The sequence below is a fragment of the Phyllobates terribilis genome, unplaced genomic scaffold, assembly GCF_046119375.1.
Source record: "Phyllobates terribilis strain yellow unplaced genomic scaffold, ASM4611937v1 Scaffold_5__5_contigs__length_657084704, whole genome shotgun sequence".
Lineage (NCBI taxonomy): Eukaryota > Metazoa > Chordata > Amphibia > Anura > Dendrobatidae > Phyllobates > Phyllobates terribilis.
Window position 1 is genome coordinate 293,231,462 of NW_027362765.1, and position 19,417 is coordinate 293,250,878.

Consider the following 19,417-nt stretch of genomic DNA (forward strand, 5'->3'; position numbering starts at 1 on the left):
TGTATTGCAGGGTATTAGATCAGTGATCAGTTAAGTAAAAGTTAAAGTTCCCTATAGGGATTAAGTAAAAATGAAAAGAAATGTGAAAAAAAAATCAAAATAGACGATGAAAACATAAACTCTGTTTTATGTAAAAATGAACGTAAATTAAAAAGTACACTTTTGGTATCACTGCATCTTGGGCGACCTAAGCTATAAAACTACCACAACCCATATGATGAACACCATAAACAAAATAAAAAATGTGAAAAAATGTGCTTTTTCATTATTCTGACACACAAAAAATGTTTGAGACCCTTTATCTAGTCAATCTGGTCATGTGAAAAAAATTACAAAGCCAAACTATACATGCTTTACAGAAAGGTTTATTTGTGAAAAGCAGAAGACTTGATGGCATCCAATACTCATTATTTCTTGGGGATTATAGGACGTCTCTTACGACCCTCAGTTTTCAGATATTCAATGATATTTGGTCTTTTCAGTAGTCGTTCAACATAGCCTGACAGAAGTGGGTAGGCAGACAGGCATGATGGGGCAACGTCGAGGTTACATTGTAGAGTGTCCAGAAGATTGTAGTCAGCATATGATATCTGTAGTCAAAATGTAAGATCTGAACAAGCTCTAATATGGAAAATGTACATATTTACTGGCCATATGCTTTTACTTACCTTATCTCCCACAAGGAATTTTGATCCATTGGAATTATTGGAAAGGATTCTTTCAAAATAACTCAGCTGAGTTGCCAGGTCTGTCAGAAATTTTTCTTTGTTTGGCTCCTGGAAGACAAGATAGGTTTTTAGACCTCTATCTGAAGTACTGTAAGTTAGGAGGCCCTCATAAACATTAGACTGTTGTCTGCTCCTTTAATTTAAAAGCCTTTAATTTGTCTATTCGTATTAGATACATTTTGTTTCCATGCACATTGACCAATATCAAATTAAAATTCCGACCCTCCCTCGTTTTGTGGGACATAAGCTATCATAACAAATGCCTGGCAGATGTTTTCTCCTGACTCCCCATTGAAATTACATGAATGTGTCTGGAGAAGCCAGGAGATATAGCTATCCAAAGTCTATGTTCAGCCTAAGGCCATGGCCCCACTATCAGTATTTGATCAGTATTTGGTCAGTATTTTTTCTCAGGAGTGGGAGCCAAAACCAGGAGTGGATGATAAATGCAGAATTGGTGCATTTGTTTCTATTATACCTTTTCTCTGATTGTTCCTCATCTGGTTTTGGCTCCCACTCCTGAGAAAAAATACTGACCGAATACTGACCAAATACTGATAGTGGGGACGTAGCCTAACTCTCCCTAGCAGCAGGTCAGGCAATTTCTTATGTCCCTTTCTCTGTTGAAAAAAACACCACACAAGCTTTTAGCCAACACCTTAGTTATCGTATGGCCATTTTTAATTAGTTCTCCACTGTAATACATATAGGGAGTCTCAAGTGAGAACCCAGTCAATAAAGTACATATGCACTCGAGGACATTTTGGAATTGGTTGTCATTGTGTTTTAGGCTTGGGCTGTCATTTCGAGTTAGGCTGTGTGCCTACGATGCGTTTTTTAAGCGTTTCCGCAGCGGCAAAAACGCTGCAGAAATGCTTAAAAAACGCTTGGTAGAAGGTCTGTCATGTTCCCCAATGATAATCCGCATGTGCTGTGTACATGCTGCGGAAATTTCCGCTGCGGATTATCATTGTGGAAAAAAACGCAGCACTACCAATTATTTTGCGGAAGTGCTGCGTTTTCGCCGCCATTGACTTGCATTAGAACGTGCCAATTCCACAAGACTGCATCTGTACTTGCGTAATTGGCGCGTTCTAATGTGCGGATGGTACCCGGGTGTAGAGGAGAGGAGAGTCTCATCCACACCCAGGTACCATTAAAAAAGCTGTAAAAAAATAATAAAATAAAAAATAAATGTATACTTACCTTCTGGCGGCCCACGGTGCGCTCCTCCTTGCTTCCCGGCACTTCGAGAAGGAATGAAGGACCTGCGCTGACGTCAGAGTCATGTGACGGGTCACGCGACGCTGACGTCGGCAGGTCCTTCACTCTACCGCTGCCGGCAGCCGGGACCGAGCGAAGCAAGACAGCGCGGGCCATCGGAGGGTAAGTATATATTTATTTTTTTATTTTTTAACATTCTCTCGGGTTACACTATATAAATCCATGCTGGTTGCATGGATTTATATAGTGTGACCAAGTTGACAAGCACTTTCCAAGTGATGCTAAAATCTCTTGGAAAGCGCTTGTCAACCCGCATGCGGAAATGCATGTGAAGAAGCTTCACATCCGCTTGTCCCTGGCAGGAAAACGCATGTACAATCCGCATGTACAATCCGCATGCGTTTTTTTCTGCCAGGGAGATGCAGAAACGCTCAGGAAAAAATCCTGAGCATTTCTGCATCGTGGGCACATAGAAGTGTGCATCCATTGACTTTCCATCTTGATCATCATAGGAGATTCTGAAATCAATAAATCTATTGATTGGCCTGATCACAGGAAAAATCTTGTAAATATTAGACATATGCACTTTGCGTCTGTATTCCTCGATATAGTGTTGCCAATGATTCTGGTCGTATTTACCTCTGTAATAAGACATGTATAAGCATTTTTAAAAAATGAATCCAAGACAACAAACCTTCATGGGACTCAGTATACAACTGGAGTCATGTCATGGAACAACATGGGTTAGTAGCTAGCCCGGTAACACGCTTGTGTATCTGGGCTTAGATCAATGGTATATTTTGTTGTACATACTTTGTCCAAGAAGAGAAATAAGTAGTATTTCAGTCTCAGATCTTCCACCCCATCATTCATCATTTCAATGGTTGCTATTTCCTGTGCATTGCTTCCACTGATACCTGTAGAACACAATACACAGGGTTACAGGGTACATTTTGAAGTATACATTTTGAAGAATTAGCCTTATTTGTGTGATCATTAGCCATTAGCCTCTATGCTCATCCCCTCTAGTATTTCGACAGCAAGAATAATGTAATCTGCCATCAGATCTAATTGCAGCGACAGCCTGAAAACTTTTTAAGGTTAGGGCAACACTGATATATTTTGTAATGCTACTGAACTATTCTAAGTATTGAGTGACAATAGAATTGCATATGATTGGATACATATTCTATTCATTAAGCTATAGATCAACAATAAAAAGTTAGTAGTAAAGATAAATGCATCTTTAATTAAAATTCACCAGGTTCAAGAAATTTTTCCTAAAAGTTTGTTTTGCAGCTAATTGATTTGCCTTGGATCACAATACTGCAAAGCCTTCAATTGCCATGAAAAGATGTGTGTAACACTCTGATGTAGGCCAGGACTGTATGTAACCCCTTTCGAGTTCTTTAAAACAAACACCACCTTAGTTTCATTGATCAATCACACTGAGGCACTGCTGCTGTTAGTGATGCGCCCCCTGGGCCGCGGGGATACCCGGAGCTGGGCCCTGTAGATGCTGGGGGTTGTAGTCACCGTGGCGGTGACCCGGTCCGTGACCCAGGGCGGTCAAACCAGGGTAGTTTATATGTCTCTGTTATATATAGTTCGACTACGCCACCTGTGGAATGCGGTTATTGGTAACCGCTGCTGCGGGGCAGTCCGCTGAAGCTGGTGGTATGTGCAGCAAGGTGATGTAACTCCCCACAGGTAGAGTGTAGCTTCAGGGCAGCATGTAGGGATGATGGTGGTGATGGTGCAATGTGTCGCGGTGCAAGAATGATCACAGAGTCCAGATGATGCAGTCCCAGATCCTTTATTCACGGTTTAAGCAGTTCCACTTACAGGGCCAGTGTAAGAGCCCACGGCGTCCTGTGCTTATGCAGTAAGGGGCTCGGTCAACCCTCAGGTATCTCTGGAGCATTTAGCAGGACCCCCTTGAGTGTGTCCTCTCTGGCCTCTCTCATCGTACCTCACACCTAGCGGCACCTCTGTCCAGTGTCCTCGGGCCTTGGCGGGTGATGTGTGTTCCGTCCCCTGACCCTATGTGGCTACTTTCCCAGTGGCTGGTGTGGACGGCCTGCTGTACTTGAAGTGCTGCAGCCTCCAGTTCCCAGTTGAGCCCTGTAGTCTCTGCTGGCTGGGGGACCCGGTTCCCCTACTGTTGCCTGACCCTCCTACCTCCCGGTAGCGGAGCAGAGCTCATACAGAGCCTCTGCTCCTGTCACTTCTCCTCACCACTACTGTCTAACTCCTTGAACCAAAATTGTTCCTACTTTTATATCTTCTACTCAGTGCTCCCAGGATCTACGTTCTCCACCCATCCACTACATAGTTCCCCCTCTCTAAGTGGTTCCTCCCCACTCCAGCCAGGGATCAGGGACACTTGTGCTCTCCCGTGGGAGCATTATCGCCCTGTCCCCCGGAAATGTGGTGTAGTGGATGTAGGTGTTAGGGTCCTGAGCCATACTCCTTCCTTACCTGAGAGTGAGATACCACACCTCTGGGTGAGATGCAATACCTCTGTGGTGACCGAACCCTCAGGGGCGCCACATTAGCGCTTCTCTCTACCCTATCAATTGAATTTCTGTAACATTGACTATTACACTCATCTTTGTTGGGCTGTGTGCCCACAATGCGTTTTTTAAGCGTTTCTGCAGCAGCAATAACGCTGCAGAAATGCTTAAAAAACGCATGGTAAAATGGCTGCTGCATTCTCTGTCTCGCCTTTCATACAGCATATGATAGTGCCTAAAGATTGGTTGCACTATATCATGTAATATGATAGTTGCCAAGCATTATAGGGCAGCACGGTGGCTCAGTGGTTAGCACTGCAGCCTTGCAGCACTGGGGTCCTGGATTCATATCTTACCAAGGACAACATCTGTAAGGAGTTTGTATGTTCTCCCCGTGTTTGTGTGGGTTTCCTCCGGGTTCTCCGGTTTCCTCCCACACTCCAAAGTCATACTGATAGGGAATTTAGATTGTGAGCCCCGATGGGGACAGTGGTGATAATGTACGTAAAGCGCTGTGGAATATGTTAGCGCTATATAAAAATAAAGATTATTATTATTGGTATGAGCCTCCTGTGGCTGATACAATCATCTGCAATTTGTAAAATGAAAGCTTTTTTTGGCAATTTGCAAAAATCGAATCACAAATTGTTGAAATTCACCTGGACCAGTGGATTTCAGAAAATTGGAAACAAATTTGATTTGCTCACGTCTAGTCAGTTGTTCTAAAGTCTCTTTATATCCATAGTCTTAAGCACAATTCAATTTCATCTGACAATATGATGTCCTATAGTCTTCCTCCAGTGTAATAGAAGATGTGGAATTCTGGATAATGTTAAATGTAATAATATGAGGCTCACCATATTTGCGGGCCAGGTATCGCAGGATAGTGCAACTCTGATACAGCACAAAGTCTCCATCCTGAAAACGAGGAATTTGACCAAAGACCTATGAACAATCCACAGACAAAGACCTGAGATGAGATATGCATCATAAAAAAAAGGTTGCCAACATATGAAAATATTTTCATTGACATTTCCCTTTGGATGAGACATGTTTTTTGGAGTTTGGTATAAAGTAAGAAGGAACAAAGATAAAACTATTCTTTTTTCTGTGAAACTTCCTTATGTGCTTGACCCTGATCACTCATCAGTGGTATCCTAGCTATTTAACTTGTTCCATTCTAGTTCATTCATTCATTTTTCCATCTTCCTTTTAGGTAGCTGGGTCACGTGATATCAAGTTTGACCACCAGTCCAGCATAGGTTGTCATGTTTAGACAGGTCATTTTGTAACTTCCTTCAACGACATCATCCCCTGTCAAATCATGGCACTGGGATCCTTCCCCTCCCACCTCCGCTCTTCTTGTTCCTCTGTATGTCCTCCCATGACGCTATCAAGAAAATTAGTTATAAAATTCTCTGATTCACACGGCCTGTCTGGATCTATTGTATGTTTGCAGAAAGAATCAAATATTTTCTCCAAGATATTTAAAAAATGATTTACCTAAATTTCTATATCGATTTCATAACTACTCAAACATATAGAACGTTCTCATTTTTAAACAGCTACATGGTGTCCTCCGATCCTTTACTGGGGTCCCCCCTATTTTTGAAAACCAGCAAAGGTAAATCATACAGCTGCGGGCTAATATTATCAGGCTTGGAAGGTCCATGGATAATGGGCTTTTCCCAGCCTAAAAATACCAGCCCTCAGCCGCCCAAGTAGTGGCACATCACACTAGATGCGCCAATTCTGGCTCTTTGCCTCACTCTTCACGAATGTCTTGGTGTGGTGACAATCGGGGTAATGATAGATTGGGGTTGCTGTCAGTTGTGATTGTCAAAAAACACAGCGAACATAAAGCCCTAGGGTCAGTAATGGAGAGATGTCCATCAGACACCCCTATTACTAACCCAGTAATTATAAAAGCACACACACACAAAAATAGTATGAAACAGTAAAAACAGTCACCCACACTTTCCCTGGTTCACCAATTTATTGTTAATGTATTGTTTTTATTTCTCTATTTTTATGTTTTTCAGGTATCTATTTCTGGACTACGGCGGTTTTGGTGGACTGCGGCGGATTCTGAAAATTACATCAGAGCTGCATGGCTTTTTTTTGTCTGGCAAAGCACCAGAATTGGTGCTTCTAATGTGATGCGCCACCTCTGGGGCAGCTGAGAGTTAGTATTTTAGGCTGGGAAGGGCACAATGTTCATGGACCTTACCAGCCTGATAATATCAGTTTACTTTACTTTTGCTGGTTATCAAAATTATTTATTAGCTTAACACATGTACATTAAACTGCACACGCAAGGCACCAATAATATATCTCACGGATATCTATCTATCTACCCCATATCTATCTATCTACGTATCTATCATCTATTTACCTTGTATCCATCTCTATCTTTGCACATCTTTAACACCTAAACATCTGTCAGTTTTATTCAGCATTCTATTCCAGTACGTCACACGGATGGTGCACATGGACGGCACACACGTACACACGGATGACGCACGCATTTCCAGAACAGGAAATATCAGGACGTGTGAAGGAGGCTTTACTCTGAGTTCGGACTTAACATAAATCATTATTATAATATGCCCTTAGTGTATTAGTATCCCTGATCAATGTTTATACAACTTCAAATGTGGAATATTGTTGGACTCGTATTTCTTTTTGTTTTATTGATTTTTTTCTTCTTTTATACCATTTTTTCTTTTTGTTCTTAATCTTCAATTTTAAAAAATGAAACCTTTAAAAAAAAAACACTTGTCATGCAAGGTTGAAAAATTATAGGGTTGAATAATCCTTGGATTGCAAGTAGTTAGTAAAAGTGGCATTTTGCGCTGAATTAGGAGAAACAACTTGTTATATTAGTTGTGTTCAGAATTTTTAACTCCGTTTATTACCAAAATATATACATTTTCTGCTGTTTGCAATAAACCAAATTTAAAATGGGGATTGAATAATATTGATTGTAACTGAATGTAGTAAGACTGATTCTATTATATCTGTACAGAAGACGTGCGTATTTGTATGTGACAGAAGTCTCGAAGATTTGCTGCACAATAGCACGTTATCCACTTCATCCAATGAATACCCTAATGGCTCATGTCTCCTTACCGCATTTTTCTTCAGATCTCTTATTCCTGCAGCCCAGTCCTGCATCTGCACCTCATCATCAGTCCATGAGGCACCTTGATCTGCTAACAGCAGGCGTATTGCCTCAGCTCGCCCTTTAAAAATGCAAAATAGGAATAAGAATTTTTAAAACTATGCCAGTCATGATCTGCCATGTGTAATAGTGAGGAAGGATGTAACTTTCCTTTGGCACTGAAGTAGTTAAAGAAAATGTTCCCGTAGTTAGATCTCTCTGAACTGTTGTTAGGCCAAGCTAAGGGGTTAGCTTCAGTGGTCCAGTCCGTAGAGTAGAGGGGGAACTTGGTGCCATGGTCATAAACTGAGTATATCTAGAGTGTAGTTTAACATAATTCCTTGTGGGCTGCAGTACTTATAACCAGCCACAAGATGCCACTGTCGGGTACAGCTGTTAGTAGGAGTCTGCTAGCATGGTGATAGTGAGGAGTTAATTGAGTAAAAGGGTAGCCCATAGAGGGTGGGCACTCTAGGAAACCTGTGGTGAGTTTCCAGAACAAGTGAGTGAGAGTTGGGACAGTGAACTGTACGGGCAGCCTGATTATATGGTGGCTGTTGGGTAGACGGGAGCTCCGTACCCCAGACAGTAGGATCACCAGTGTGAAGATCTCCCTACGCAAGAGTCCTGTTAGCCGGCCGGAGAAACGCAACGGAGGTATTGAGGACCCGGGGCACTTTCAGTCTGCAGGCAGCAGAGGAAGATAGGCCTCCAGGCTAAGGCGTGGAGGAGATATAGGATCCGGATACACTGTCGATTGTGAGGAAGATTCTCTTGGGCTACAGATTAGAGTTACAGAGATGCTTCACTTAAAGAGGGAACCAGGGCTGAAGATGTTGTCAGCGCCTGTGAGGGAGATGATAACCTGTTGGGCCTTATCCATTATATCTGCCTGTAAATACTGTATATATTCCTCTTTCCCAAGTAAAGTCCCAGTTATGGTTAAGAACCTCGAGTCCTCTGAATTTATTACAGCCCTGGTCCCAGAAGAGAAATGCCTGGAGACAGCCGTGAACGGATGGGCTGAAATAAGTGGAGAGCACCACATACACAGCTACACATCTGAGGGAGGACACGTAATGTCTGTAGGGTGCCAGAGCGAGCAAAAGCTACAGCTCGCCCACGACTACCTTGCTGAGGCACCTTACACATGTGCAAATGAGATCAATTCACAAAGAAAAGAACAAGAATTTGTTCACAATAAGACTAGAGAACAGGAGTTCTAGAAGCTTTGTGGTTTTTCCAGCGCTTAGCAATCAGTAAGTAATAGGGAATATAACTTAGGATTTTGGGAATAACCGTTCAATTTTTTTTCCCTGTGCAGAGCGTGATCGATGTTCTTCTTAATTACAAACTGAAATCAAACAGTTTTCAACTCAAAACTTTATTCTAGGTGATGTTACATTTGCACATAGGACCCCTTGTTCGAAAGGAGCTTCTGAACTCTCTCGTCCATTGAATTTGTCAGGTTTTGGATGGTTTCTGCTTTAATTGTTTTGCACGAGGACAGAATACCCTCCCAGAGCTGTTGCTTAGATGTGAACTGCCTCCCGCAGATGCAGATGTGTTATGTGCAGCATGAGATGGGGCATTATCATGCATGAAATGATCTCGATGGTCCAGATGGATGGAGTGGAGGATGGCTGGTTGATGGACACCCCATGCAAACACGGCTACGGCGCTACGGCGCTAACAAGGAGGAGGTGGAGTAATGTTTTTGGCTGGAATCATGGGGAGAGAGATTGTCGGCCCTTTTAGAATCCCTGAAGGGGTAAAGATGAACTCCATAATGTATGTTGAGTTTCTCAAACAGCACTTCCTTCCATGGTTCAAGAAGAAGAACCGTGTATTCCGCAGCAAGATCATTTTCATGCATGATAATGCCCCGTCTCATGCTGCACATAACACATCTGCATCTCTGGCTGCTATGGGCATAAAAGGGGACAAACTTATGGTGTGACCCCCATGCTCCCCTGACCTCAACCCCATTGAGAACCTCTGTAGCATCATTAAAAGGAGTGTCTATGATGGCGGGAGGCAGTTCACATGTAAGCAACAGCTCTGGGAGGGTATTCTGTCCTCATGCAAAACAATTAAAGCAGAAACCATCCAAAACCTGACAAATTCAATGGACGAGAGAGTTCAGAAGCTCCTTTCGAACAAGGGGTCCTATGTGCAAATGTAACATCACCTAGAATAAAGTTTTCAGTTGAAAACTGTTTGATTTCAGTTTGTAATAACCTGCTAATGCTTATAATTTCAAAAATGACCATTTTTTTTGTTCTTTATTAAAATGAAAAGGTTGAAAACTCTGCTGTGCATAATAATTTGGAACATGCATTTTGAGTGCAGTTTGAGTTTTTTATTTTTTTTTAAATATACTGTTATCATAGGCAGTTTGTACAAAAACCTTTCAATTGTACTCTAATAGTTATTTGACTGGAAAATTACAATGACTGCAATTCATATAGGTAATTTGGGAAAATATGAGAAAATATTATTTGCATAATAATTTGGAACACAGTGTATATATAAATTAACCAGCAAAAATGCAACTTGCACAACAGAGAACCACGTACTATATATAAAAAATAAATGCAATAAGATGTGAATAAATCTTCCCCAATGGATCAGTTTTAGATTAGTTTTAGAGCATTCATAAACATAAGTTACCAGGGTTTAAACTGTTTATATTTACCTCTTATTGGAAAGTAAGTCAATGTAAATCCAGACACTGCAAGAGAGACGCAAGGGTTAAAATGCTTGACATGTATAATATGCATAAACTGCCTGGTAAGTATGTGACCCTTCTATACAGATCCACTAATAAAAGCATTTCTTGAACAAAAAATAAACTATTGTTAGAAAACGAATTGGTTGCTTGTGATATACATGGTGCCAAGGGCAAGACATATTACAATTGAGCGCCATATAGCAATACTAAACATAAACTATCTATAAAGAGTTATCAAACGGACAAATGCAGGAGAGCTGTGCTTACTGGTTTGGGTAGGAGGCGTTGAGCTGTGTCTGTGCAGAATGCAGCCTACACCCTGCTCTAATATTGATGTATAGCAGATAAGTGATCTGCTGAGTCATAGTGATGTAACATACAGAGCAGAGTACAAAGGGCAGAAAGTGATTGGCATGGCAGAACTATTGGGGAGGCCAAGATTTTTTTTATATACAGTATAATGAATTTTATGATCTCTTGAGGACATACACTGTATGCACAATTATAAGGTTAGTGAGTATTTTGATCATATCATTTTTATGCAGATTTTCCACCTCTGAGCTGTTTAAAGTTTAAGATTATTGGATGAACAGATTAGGTATTTTTGTAATGAGTGAGCATATAGCTAAAGCCACGGACTCACTATCAGTATTTGGTCAGTATTCGGTCAGTATTTTTTTCAGGAGTGGGAGACAAAACCAGGAGTGGGTGATAAATCCAGAATTGGTGACTTGTTTCTATTATACCTTTTCTCTGATTGTTCCTCACCAGGTTTTGGCTCCCACTCCTGAGAAAAAGTACTGACCAAATAGAGATAGTGGGGCCGTGGCCTTAAGGATATCACTCTTTATAAAAGTGTGCAGAATTATTAGGCGGCTTGTTTTTCTCAAACAAAATGGGTCAAATAAGAGATGTAATAATTTTTAACTTTTCAGAGTCAGTTAAAAGTGTCACAGAGGGATGCAGCAAACACTCTTGAAATTGCAAAGATACTGGGGAGAGATCACAGAGCCATAAAAAGTTTTGTTTAAAATAGTCAACAGGGTAGCAAAATGTTAAGAAAAGAAGACGAATATTAACTGTCAAAGGTTTGAGAAAAATCAAACATGAAGCAAGCAAGAGCCCATTATCCTCCAGTTGTCACACAGATTGTAGAAAAGACAAAGTGCTACATGAAGGAATGAGGGGAAGGGAGCCCAGACACTAAGGACAGAGGGGGTGGCGACCTCCTAGATTGATCTGATATCACCCTGTCTTCCCTACCGTCCCTATATTGGTTGCTCACCAATCGCCGAACATAAAACCTTGTCTCTCCCTAGAGCTAGGGTCTGGCTAGGGAACGGGGGGGATGAGCACTAGTCAGTCCCCACTAAACACTAAAGACAGCAATGGGAGACAGACACGGGGGAAGTAATTTAGCTTGAGTTAACTTCAGGGACATTGGACACACATCCTCTTCGCACCAGAGAGAAAGTAAGAACTGCACTTGCTCCAAGACTTCACAAGGGTTCATATAAATATCACCGACACCTCTGTGTAGCAACGAAGAAGTATTTAAACACCCAGGCCTGATTGTTAATTAGAGCAGGAGGGAGGTAGCCGCTGGGTCCTAGAATGAGACAGCTAAGAAGGTGTCTCTAATGCCAAACAAAGGGATCTCCTGCAACCAACTGCAGGGCAACTGTCTGTCACATCTGACACACCCGTGACTCCAGTGCTGTCATATTCCAGATCTCAGACCTCGCTGGAGTGTCCAGGAGTGCAAGGTGGTCACTGGTCAGAGACATGGCCAAGGTAAGGAAGCTGAAACCTGATCACCACTGAACAAGACAATGGAGTTGAAATGAGGAAATATCTGAAGACAGATTTTTCAAAGGTTTAATAGACTGATGAAATGAGTGTGACTCTTGACTGACCAAATAAATGGGCCGGTTGATGGATCAGTTACCGGCATAGGCCTCCACTTCTACTTAGACACCAGCAAGGTAGAAGTGGGATACTGCTATAGGCTGGAATTATTAATGAAGAGCCCGTTGAAGATAGACTCGAAAATCAACTCCCACACCTACCGCCAGTTTTTAGAAGTCACTTTCTCCAAGCAGTGGTACAGGAAAAAGTCTGCACCTTTCAAGAATACCATGATTTTTATGCTGGACAATGCTCAATCACATGCATCAAAGTTCTCCACTACTTGATTATAACTACTAAAGACCTTAATGATGAAAGGATAATGGCATAGCCCATTCCTCACCTGACCTAAACCCTACTGAGAATTTGTGGGCCCTTTTTAAACAGGAGATTTATGGTGAAGGAAAACAATACACTTCTCTGAACAGTGTCTGGGAGGCTGTGGTTAGTGCTGCCCGAAAAGTTGATCGACAGGTTAAGAAATTAACAGACTCCATGGATGGAAGGCTTATGACTGTTATTGAGAAGAAAGGTCGCTATATTGGTCAATATTTTGTGGGGGAAATTTTATAAATGTATTTGCATACATTTTGAGTTGTTTTGTTGTTATTCTAACTTTAACAGATGCAAATATACAATTGAGATGGGAAAATTTATGATTTTCATTTAATTGTCCATAGATATTCTCCTAAGAAATAAGAAATACAAAAACTTTTACTTCCATAAATATTCAGACTTATAAACTTTTTGGAGTGACCAACAGTACTGCAGTTCTTCAATAATAAAATCAATTATCAAAAACACAAATAAATAATCCCAAAAAAAAATTACCTAATAACTATGCATACAGTATGTGTTTATATTTATAGACCAAGAAACAAACATAAACCAAATTACGTCTGTGATTAACCCGCACCTCGCCACCCCGCCTGATGTCACTATTACGCCAGAAGAATCACGTAGTACGGTCTCCCTACTTGCACCAATGTGACGTTTCGCACCCCCTGGGGACACATAAGATCAGCTTGGCACAGTTTTACACAGACATACCCTTTCCACATGGGCCCAGGGAGGCGCGGGGAGTGATAGGATGTAGCCCATGCAGTCACTGACGTGGTACCACACTCCCCACTCGCCTGACAGGCTGAGAGGCCCCTTTCACTAGCACCAGTGAAACAGCGCCTGGTCAGCCCGGTACGACGGCCACCAGTTCCTTGTTCAATATAAGCCTGGTCTGTTAACAGGATTATATTGGGCCAGAAACCAGCCCCGATAGCATGGAAAGTTAAGCCGAGAATACAGACTCGTGGATTCATGGATCGAGATAAAAGAGCAGCCCAAGGTTAAATGATATATTTAATCGCCTTAAGGGCACAATAGACACTACACTATATACACAATGGTTGTATATGTATAATGGTCGGATATGCAAATGCAAATAGTGGTAGTACAAAGTATGCAGGAGTTAAGAGTCATTTACCAGTCAGATGAAAGGCCTCGCTTGTGGGGGAGGGGCTGCCACATGGGAGCCTTGTGTTCCCCTCTGCCTTGACTTCTCCCCACATGATATGTTGTCATGACCTCCCCGGAAAAAAGCACTAGGCCATGCTTTACACCAGCATTTAACCCCATTGGTTGGTCATACACTGCCCACAGAATGGTCCTTATCCCCCTACCCTGGAGGTTTGTAACTAAATCTCCAAAACCAATGAAAGATCTTAACTCCTTACAGTCCTAAGGTTGCGGTTCTGGCACCATCAGATCTGGCCAGGCTCCTGCTACACGTTGAGGCCAAACATGGCTTTGCTTCCTGGCTTCTACTAGCTGTTCTACGTATCTCCCTACACCAGGTTGCTATAACGGTTCAAGATTCGGGTGGGTTTTTGCCATGTTCTGGAGATCTCAAAAATGTAACCAGTATGTGGCTAGATGTATGATAACTCCATATTCTTCTTATGAAATCCCATTTGACTGAACAAAACAGTTACACAGGAAGAACCCCTATTGGTACTAGCTAAGTTGGTGGGGGTGTGAGTTTTGACTTTGCAGCTGATAATTCCAAACCCCCTGTGGAGCCAGGTGTCTTGTTACAGCTACAGTGCTGCTCGCGATTATTGGCACCCCTTCATTTTTTTCATAGACTGTACAATATCTTCAGAAATAAATGGAAATGTACCAAAGTTATATCCTCAGGATTTTTTAATTAGTGGTCCAAAGTAATACAACAATGAAACATTGTTTTTCAACTTCCATATTGCAATTTCAAAGAAGAAACAGAATAAACAGCATGTGCAGCAATAAAGGCACCCCTAATTAATACTTGGTTGCAAATCCTTTGGCATTGATTACAGCCTCCAAACATTTCTTGTAGCCATCTATACGTTTCTTGCACTTCTCAGCTGGAATTTTCTCCTTCTCTTCCTTTGAAGTTTGTTCAAGCTCTTGAATGTTTGCAGGGTTCTTTTTCCCAATAGCAGATTTCTGCTCACCCCAAAGATTTTCAATGGGATTGAAGTCAGGACTCATTACTGGCCATTTAAAAAAAGTAAATTTTTTCTTTTTCCACCATTCCTGTGTACTTTTGGATGTGTGCTTTGGGTCAGTGTCTTGCTGGAGGACCCATGATCTTCGACTCAAACCAAGTTTTCTTATATGGGGTAAGACATTTCGCTCTAAAATCTCTTGATAATTCTCTCACTTCATGATTCCTGTGATACGATCAAGGCCTCCAGTATCGGGTGCAGCAAAGCAACCCCACAGCATTATGGATCCTCCACAATGCTTAACTGTTGGTAAGGTGTTCTTTTCCATATAATCTTCATTGCGCCGTCTGTAAACAAACTGTTGCTTTGCATTGCCAAAAAGCTCTATTTTTGCTTCCTCTGTCCACAGAACATTTTCCCAGAAGGATTTTGGTTTGTCAAGGTACTCATTGGCAAAGACTAGTCGTTCCTTTTTATGTCTTTTCTTCAGCAATGGTTTCTTCCTTGGCCTTCACCCATAAAGCTCTGCTTGGTTTAGTGTGAGGCATGTGGTACTTGTTGAAACCATGACTCCAGACTGTTCCAGGTTGGCTTTCAGGTCTTTGGATGTTTGACATGGTGTTTTTTCCACCATTCTCACCAACCTTCGAAGACATCTCTTGTCAATTTACCTCTTTCTCCCACGTCTGATTGGCTAACGCACGCTGGCTCCTAGTGCCCACCTTGGATTTCACTGACAATTCTTGGTCCTTTCTCACTGCCTGCAAACTTCATCAGTAAGTGGGGATGGAATTTATTATCAGACCTCTAATATGGGCATACAGGTGATAGAAATGTGAATCTATACTTACCTGTATGCCCCATATTACAGTAGAGGTCTGGTTGCTTTGAAATGTCTTTTTATTCAGTCCGTTTTCTCATTCTTGCGGGCCAGGGGATGGGAAGAAATCCCCACCTACTTTGCTAATTACAATGTTCCCCCCTCCCCTGCACGTCACAATGCCCTGTGACGTGCAGTTTCGTCTTCCAGATCCCGCGCATGCACAAATCACCTATAACGCAGGGCGCACTTTTTTTTCTCTCGGCTATATTTTTTAGGCGCCGGAGAGTCACTAGGAGTCACACAAGATGGCGCCGTGGGAACGGAGCAGAACCGAAAAACGATGAAGACGTCGGGGGGTTAGTACATGAATGGGGGCAGGGGACTTGGGTTTAAAGCGCCACTCCAGTGGTGAAAAAAAACAAAAATGCTGCAGTGGTGCTTTCATAATTTCATAATAAGCAATTTATTATTTTTATAAATTTATTAAAGGCTTGGGATAAATGTCTGCAGTCTCTCTATGTGACTGCAGACTGCCAAATCATGACAGAGTGCGTCTGCTGTGATGAGTCCCCAATATCACCAGTGTTATAAGGCGGTCATGCGACCTCGTGTTTGCTATTTGCATGTGCCGACTAGAAAGGTTTGGCTTCTCTCAATAGAAGAGAATTGAGAGAAGCCGAAACAGTGTAGTCGTCACACGACCGCCTGCTCACATCAGCGATGCTGGCGCCATTATTACTGTACATGGGGGGACTCGGGAGATATTTGTTATGATCTGCAACAAGAACTAAGGAAAGATAGTGGAAAGCTGTCCCTACAGTAAGACTAAGCTGAATCCCTACGATGTAGCGGGCTGCCTGTTCCTAGTGAACAGACCCGCCTTCGTCCTCGGCTAGTCTGAACGAAGACCTATAGAATTAAGGGAGGGGTCCCTAAAAGAACTAAGGACTGGGACAAAAATGCGACACCTCCTAAACAGAAATTGTTGTAGAACACAGAAGACAAACTGACAAAAAGTACTAGAGGTCCCAGAGGACCAAGCAAACTGACAGAGATAGGCACCGAAGCACCAGGCTAGCAAAACAGCCAAACAACACTGAAGTCCATTAAAGCCAGAAGGGCGGAGCTGGAATATATAGGCAGATGGTCACGTGACTGCAAAACACAAGATAGAAAAAACTAACAGGAGGGTTCTAACAGTACCCCCTCTTTTAGGACCTGACGTTACAGGAGTTTTTACATCATTCACCCTGGACCTCAGTCTCCTGTCTATACGAACAGCTAACTGCATAGCTTCCTGCAGAGTCTCAGGTGCAGGGAATGCAATTAGCAAATCCTTAACCCTTTCACTCAGACCAGCAAGAAATAAACATCTCAGCGCAGAATCATTCCATTTAACTTCTGAGGCCCATCTCCAGAAGTGTGTGCAATAATTTTCAACATCATCTGAACCCTGATTCAAACGTCTAAGTTCTGATTCAGCAGATGAGATTCGATCAGGATCGTCATATAATAGCCCCAAAGCGGAAAAAAATTCTTCAACAGACCTTAAACACGGATCATTAGGTTGGAGAGAAAAGGCCCACCCCTGTGGTTCTTTGTGCAAAAGTGACATAATAAAACCAATGCGCTGTGATTCATTCCCAGAGGATCTTGGTCTCAAACGAAAATATAACAAACAAGCATTTTTAAAGGAAAAAAAAATCTTGCTGATTACCATAAAAAACATCAGGCAGTCCTACCTTGGGTTTGACAAAATGCGCTCCAGAACCACTACTCATGTGTTGCTGGAGCTCGGCCACCTCCAGAGATAATCCCTGCAAGCGTTGAGCCAAATCCTGGACGGAAACCATACTTATCCCCAAATTTCTTTCCTTACAGTATTTTGGGCTGGACTAACTGTTATGATCTGCAACTAGAACTAAGGAAAGATAGGGGAAAGCTGTCCCTACAGTAAGACTAAGCTGAATCCCTACGATGTAGCGGGCTGCCTTTTCCTAGTGAACAGACCCGCCTTCGTCTGAACGAAGACCTATAGAATTAAGGGAGGGGTCCCTAAAAGAACTAAGGACTGGGACAAAAATGGGACACCTCCTAAACAGAAATTGTTGGAGAACACAGAAGACAAACTGACAAAAAGTACTAGAGGTCCCAGAGGACCAAGCAAACTGACAGAGATAGACACCGAAGCACCAGGCTAGCAAAACAGTCAAACATCACTGAAGTCCAGCAAAGCCAGAAGGGCGGAGCTGGAATATATAGGCAGATGGTCACGTGACCGCAAAACACAAGATAGAAAAAACTAACAGGAGGGTTCTAACAGTACCCCCTCTTTTATGAGGATCCTCCGGATCCTCCAGGCCCAGGCCTATCTGGAAGCCTCCTGTGGAAAGATTTAACTAGCCTAGGAGCAGAGACATCATCCGTCCTTACCCAGGAGTTGTCTTCGGGACCGAAACCCTTCCAGGAGACAAGATACTGTAATCTCCCTCTATGCCACCTAGAATTCAAGATACGCGAAATTTCAAATTCACCGTCTTCCACCACAGGGGGAACTGTGACAGTGGCATCCCTATCAGATGCGTCAGCCCTTTTCAACAAGGAAACATGAAACAAAGGATTAATCTTCCAGGAAGTAGGGACATCCAACCTAACAGCAGACGGGTTAACAACCTGAAGCACTTTAAATGGACCCACAAACATAGGACCCAGTTTTTTAGAGGGAATCCTCAACCGCAGGTTCTTCGAGGACAACCAAACCATGTCACCCACAGTAAACAAAACCTCTTTACGTATCCTGTCAAAATACTTCTTGGACTTCTTGTTAGCCTCTTGAAGGTTGCAACGTACATTAGTCCAAACTCTCTCCAAATCACCGGAAAAATTCTCCTCCTCCAGCACCGCCGACCCTAATGAACCAAAAGACGGATGTCTCCCAGTACAACAAAAAAAAGGAGAACACCCAGCAGAGGAGGATATATGATTGTTAAGAGAAAATTCTGCGAGAGGCAGAAACTCAGACCACACCTTTTGATTGTCTGCCACAAAACAACGCAAAAACTGTTCAACATCCTGGTTCTTTCTTTCAGTCTGTCCATTAGACTCAGGATGATAACCAGACGAAAATGACAAATGGACTCCCAACCTGTCACAAAAAGCACGCCAAAAGCGAGCCACAAACTGAGGTCCTCTATCAGAAACAATATCTGTGGGAACGCCATGGAGTTTGACAATCTCCTTAACAAATGCCTTAGCGAGTGTCTTGGCGCAGGGCAACTTAATGAATGGAACCAAGTGACACATCTTACTAAAACGGTCCACGACCACCCAGATGACAGTAAAACCCTCGGACAAAGGAAGATCAGTAATAAAATCCATTGTGAGATGCGTCCAAGGCGCACTAGGAACTTCCAGAGGGCAAAGCAACCCCGCAGCAAGAGTATGTGAAGCCTTTGACCTAGCACACACAGTACATTGACGCACACACTTGATGACTTCCTTCTGCCATCCAGGCCACCAAAAACTGCGACTGATAAGTCTCTTAGTCTCCGAAATTCCTGGATGACCTGCCAACCGAGATTCATGATACTCCACAAACAAATCTCTCCTAAAGGCTCTAGGCACGAACAACCTCCCATGGGGAGTGTTAGATGGAGCATCATCTTGAGCTTTCAGAATCCCATTCTCTAACACGGAGTCCAATGCCGCCACCACAACTCCTTTCTGTAAAATGCTCTCCTCCTCCTCGGCACCGACCGTAGGAGAGAAACTGCGAGATAAAGCATCGGCTTTAACATTCTTAGTACCAGGGATATAGGTAACAGAAAAATGAAGCCGA

The 19,417-nt window shown here is 42.5% G+C and overlaps 1 protein-coding gene across 1 annotated transcript; it reads right to left on the reverse strand.

The window, feature by feature from the left end:
• Positions 1-349: 349 nt before the first annotated feature.
• LOC141273013 (glutathione S-transferase P 2-like) lies at positions 350-10,752 on the reverse strand. The gene is made up of 7 exons (XM_073684310.1): positions 10,633-10,752; positions 10,330-10,365; positions 7,601-7,713; positions 5,326-5,413; positions 2,766-2,869; positions 669-776; positions 350-590 (listed from the first exon to the last, which is right to left on the reverse strand). Coding segments are annotated over exons 1-7 (633 nt in total). The 5' UTR covers positions 10,634-10,752; the 3' UTR covers positions 350-407.
• Positions 10,753-19,417: the final 8,665 nt, after the last annotated feature.

Bases quoted from the DNA above. Each gene is read 5' to 3' on its own strand.
- LOC141273013 (XM_073684310.1), bottom strand. The intron at 2,870-5,325 runs GTGAGCCTCATA...TGTGTTCTACAG, and splicing joins ATACCTGGCCCGCAAATATG to GTATCAGTGGAAGCAATGCA. The intron at 591-668 runs GTAAGTAAAAGC...TTTTGACTACAG, and splicing joins AATTCCTTGTGGGAGATAAG to ATATCATATGCTGACTACAA.